Raw genomic sequence first — 5,011 nt, forward strand, 5'->3', positions numbered from 1 at the left:
CCGGAGTTGTCATCTTTTCCAATCGCTTAACTGGTTTGTTGCGCTCCATTTGTTTCATTTCACCCCTATGTTTCTGGCAGAAGTTCTGGCAATTATCTTGGTCATCAGAAAATTGGGTTGTCAGAAATTTAAAGTAATTTTTATAGATTCGCATTCGGTCTGTACACATTTAACTTCTAACAAGCGGTCACACTTGCTGAGCATATTTTCGACACTTGTCCCGGACAGTTTGTCTTAAGTCCGATTTTTCTGGGTCCCCGGAAATATTGGAATCCTCTTAAATGAATCTGCTGACTCGCTCGCAACGGTCCTCACTAAATGGTCTGGTTTTAAATATTCTTCCCGGTTTTTCTTTTATAACAGGACCTACACTTAAGCGCGTTTCATTTATAAATCTTTCATTACGCTCGGATATATGTGCCGGTGATGGCGCACGAATAATGAAATTTATTTGAATTAATTTTATTTCAATGCGCAAAAGAAGCCTAAAGGCGCCCTACACGTATTTGATACCGCTTGGAACGGTGCAAATAATCATCATATATGCGTAACACACATACCTATGAAAATATGAACTCCATATGTGAACGTGGAAAATGAATGAGAGCTTAGTACAACTCATAAGAAAACATTTATGTTTTTCAATAGCGTGATATAGGTAGGAAGAAAAAGGCATAAACAATACTTCATAGAAATCTAAACGAACAATTTAAAGACACACATAACACCTATTTTTGCCGCCCACCAATACTATAGCGGCCCACTTGTGGGTGTGTCCCGCCCAAGTGTCTGGAAATCAATCCCTACTCATGTGGCCTTCTTCGCCACACTTGAGGCATCCTCGGCCGTGGCGTCGTCGTCAGCAGTGGACAGTCCCGGCTCATATGCCCTTCTTGGTTGCACTCGAAGTGTGCACGGCCGGCGGTGCTACTCCCTGATCTGCCACGCTCCGAATGGCGGACGCCCCCGTAGATGAAAGTGAGCTGCTCCTTCTCGGGGGTGTCCTCACACCAGCAGTCCGCTCCAGCCGCCAAGACGCCTTGGTTGTGGACGTTCTTGTGCCAGGTAGATCCCATGGCGCCCCAACCTGCGCCTGTGTAGTCGCCATTGTCAGAGCAGCCCACCGCACAACAGCCGAGCGGGAGACACCACGAATTCTGATGGTATGTAACGCAGGCCGATCTGTTGCCTGACTACTTACCACACGGCCGCCGGGAGGTTGCTGCTACACTTTGGCTCCGCGCCCACGGCCTAACCCGAAGGAACCGGCTGTGACTACTCACGACTTCAGCCATCAAGCGTTCTTCTCATAAATTGTTCGTTTCACTGGCTCATACCCACTGTACGTGGGGATTGGTGATGATGCGGATAGAATTGCAAGACGGTGAGTAATTCCGAGAAAACAACTCAGATAATTGGGAAAGAATCAAGAAAATTGAAAACAACAAATAATTATAAATTTAACTGTAAAATATTTTGAAAGTAATAGTAGAAGGCGAAAGCCTGCGAGCTGTGGAAGAAGACGACGAGGAACGCGCGAGCAGTGGCACGATCGCGTCTCTGACCACGTGACGTGTGCATTCAGGCACGCACTAGGCACAAAGCCAGTACAGGGGAGCAGCCGTGGTTTCAGGGAAGCGTGGATCGTCTCGCACCGCAGGCTCGGCTTCGGTTCCCACCTAGACCGAAATGTACTAAATTTTCTTTACAGACAGACACACAGCCTTCACCCTGCCCTAGGGCAGAGCGGCGCGCCGCTCCCACGTGGGGACGGGTAGGCCGAGCCTAACCGCCGCATCGCGGGCTCTCTGGACAGCCCAAGTTTGTCGTGAATTAGTTCTGAGCCCTGGATGGCAGAGCTCCATTCTTCTTCCGTGATGCGATGTGATATTTTCGTTTCAGAGCCACTAATTTACTTTGGTTACAAGAACGTCCCTGAGAAATGTAGCGTCAATCCGAGCATATTTAGACGTGCTTTTACTCTTTCAGGCGTCGGACATTTTTTCGATAAAGCGCAGTTTCGCCAGCGTCGCCGCAAGGTCACCGCCAAGGGCACCGCCAACATAGACGCCTAACAATTTCGCCCTAAAAGTGTTTTTCCGAGCGTGAAAGAAGCCCGCCGAATACACACATATTGCCTCGAGCGGCCGGTTGCGCGGCAATTTTGCGTGTATTCGCGGCATTCTTTCATGCTCGGAAAAACACTTTATGTAGCACGCATTGAGCAACAGAAAGCTGTATCGCTAGTTTTTCATGTTGCTGTACAATTTTCCCATTGACACTTTTCATCTAATTAAAATATTTGAGAAGTCGATTAATTACGAGTAATATAATTAGGCGGAATACAAAAAATAATCTGAATATATCCATGCGACGGCAGACAACATTGCCTTGGTTCTGTCCAGCTACGTGGCATTTGCATATTTTTGAAGTTTGGCCCAAGTTACGTGAAACACCATGTATAGGGTGTCCCGCTTGCCTTAGGAAAACTCTTCGAAGCAAAAGAAAATATTTAAAATTCGCGGTGCAAGATACGATTATAGTCCTACTGGGTTCGGTCGTAAGATTTCTAACGAGCGAACGCCGCAGGTCTTATAATCAATCGTATGTCGATCGCAATCGTATGTATAATCAATCGCAGGTCTTATAATCAATCACTGTGACTTTACAGCGAAGCTGTTAAGGGCTCAGTCTCCGATGGTCGTGTCCGCGTGTAGAAAAAAAGCTCTCGTTGGCCGTATGCTGATGTGCGAGTGAAAGCGCGCGAGGGACGCGCGCTTTCACGGGTAGCGAACCCACAGCGGAGAGCAAACGAGACTTCTTCCGTCGCGCAAAAGGCTGTGGGGGGGGGGGGGGGGGGTATGGGAGGGAGGGTAGGGGGGGGGAGGGAGGCGACGTTTTGCTGCAGCACCAAATCAGTATCTTGCGACCGGGCGCAAGGGGAACTGGCGGCTCAATCACACAGGCGAAAGGAGGAAAGCGGGAAGGCAGCGCGGGAGGGAGGGAGGACGGCTTTTGCTCTGCGAGCAATTAACTGCGTACTTTGCGGGCCGACGGGCGATCGCGCGCACCGTATCTTGAAAGCATCTGCAACACGGCTCCTACCTTTGCATGCGGTGTGCTTTCGCCGCTGTTTCCGTTAAACCGATAGACCGCATGAACCTTCGCTCGCGTCTGATGGTGCGCTTCCTCACGCCAGCGTTTTGACAGCGCACGTCAGATACGCACAGAACTGTTGTCAACGACGGCGGCGTTGTGCCCGCGTTCGCACCGAAGGCGCGCGGCGTTTGTGACGTGTTCATGAAGAACGTGCCAACCTTTGCCGTACAGCCTATAGCGGTGTACAGTAGCGACCATAAGGGCAAGGTCCCTATGGTCACTAAATAAATGAAAACCACCGGATCATACAGATTTCTCATTCTTTAGTAGTTCAAATAACCATTTACACCGTCACATCCTAATAGTTATAATTGGAAATACATAATTCCCGCAATAGTACAGCTTCGCTGGTCTTCCATCTCCACCCCAGTGGAAGGGCTGGAAGCGGCAGTGACTACTCACGACTTCAGCCATCAAGCGTTCTTCTCATAAATTTGTTCGTTTGCCTTCGGTCACTGGCTCATGCTCACTATGTGGGGATTGGGCATGTTGCGGTTAGAATTAGAAGGCGGTTAGTAATTCCGAGAAAAACACTGAGATAATTGGCAAATAATCAAGAAAATATAAAATAACAAATAATGATAAATTTAACTATAAAATAGTTTGAAACTAAAAGGTAAGCAAGTGTTACACGTTGTGAAGGCGAAAGCCTGCCGCTGTGGAAGAAGACGACGACGTACACGCGAGCAGTGGCACGATCGCGTCTCTGTGACCACGTGACCTGTGCATTCAGGCACGCACTAGGCACACCTTCAGTAAGCCAGTACAGGGGAGCAGCCGTGGCTTCAGGCATAGGCGCCGACTACGGGCTGGCTGCGGGGCTCGAGCCCCCTCGGGGAGTTTTCCGCCCCCCCCCCCCCCCCCCCCGCTCCTAACATGTCACAACCAGAGTCCTATTACCCAAACCGTTTATGGTTGCTTTTGAGTTCCCTCTACCTTTTCCCTTAACATGTTAATGTGGCTAACGCTTATTGCATCATTGTTGACGAGCACGTGCACGACTTTCAATTAATACCTTCGCTTTATTTCTGAAAATCCTGACAATAGGAAACCATGCGCATTAGAAGCACCAACGGCGGCTACCTCATCTCTATTTTTTTACTTCAACAGGTTATTTTAATTTCCAGTGTGAACACAATGCAGAGACACATTATATTTCAATGTGTGCACAGGACAGCGTTTATTATATTTATTAGTATAGAGAGAGGTAACCAACTAACAATTATTTCTAATGATAAGGATATCCTATGTCTAGAGAATCAATATGTTGCTTGTGTTCAACTCGCTACAAATTGCTTTGCGCACTTTTTTGACACTGAAAAATACCTGCGGACTTCAGTGACCCCTTCGGCAGAGTCCTTTTTCAACGGTGTGTGAAATGCACGTGAATTATATGTGTCTCAGCATTGCTTCTCTTTCAGTAGGTAATGCTAGCGACTCATGAAAAAAAAACTGATAATAATTTGCAAACATTTATTGCGGATGAAATCATCGTAACGTGCATGCAGAGGTCATAAATATATATAATTAACTTAATAACAGAAGTGACGCCAAGCCGGATTCACTCGAAATCAGAATCAATAGCAGTCATGTGCAGCAGAGCTTTTGCATAGGACTCGGAAAAAAAAAAAAGAGGCTGCATTTTCGCCGCAAAGGCGAAGCAGTATTAGTGATAGCGAGCATAAGACAATTACACGAAGGGAGATTCTTCCCGCATAAATCCATGTAAGAGCCGCATCTCTAACTTTAAAGAAACTGTTTTTTTTTTTTAGTCCAACCGAGAAGCAATCGCGTTCACCGCTGATTCCGATCGCGCTCACTGCGGAATTTCCCCGCGCCGCGTACTTTGGGT

At 47.5% G+C, this 5,011-nt stretch overlaps 1 protein-coding gene and 1 long non-coding RNA gene across 3 annotated transcripts in view; both read right to left on the minus strand.

The window, feature by feature from the left end:
• Nucleotides 1–456: 456 nt before the first annotated feature.
• The window catches only part of LOC125942674 (uncharacterized), a 34,426-nt gene continuing 29,871 nt past the window's right edge, over nucleotides 457–5,011 (minus strand). For both annotated transcript variants that reach the window (XR_007465302.1, XR_007465301.1), the window contains exon 2: nucleotides 457–560. This is a non-coding gene — a long non-coding RNA (uncharacterized LOC125942674). The remainder of the gene's footprint in view (nucleotides 561–5,011) is intronic.
• The window catches only part of LOC119450474 (uncharacterized), a 13,402-nt gene continuing 9,148 nt past the window's right edge, over nucleotides 758–5,011 (minus strand). Inside the window, exon 2 of the mRNA XM_049660933.1 lies at nucleotides 758–1,093. Within this exon, the coding sequence (XP_049516890.1) occupies nucleotides 804–1,093 (290 nt within the window). The 3' untranslated portion in view covers nucleotides 758–803. The remainder of the gene's footprint in view (nucleotides 1,094–5,011) is intronic.

Source organism: Dermacentor silvarum, chromosome 1, assembly GCF_013339745.2.
Source record: "Dermacentor silvarum isolate Dsil-2018 chromosome 1, BIME_Dsil_1.4, whole genome shotgun sequence".
Classification (NCBI taxonomy): Eukaryota; Metazoa; Arthropoda; class Arachnida; order Ixodida; family Ixodidae; genus Dermacentor; species Dermacentor silvarum.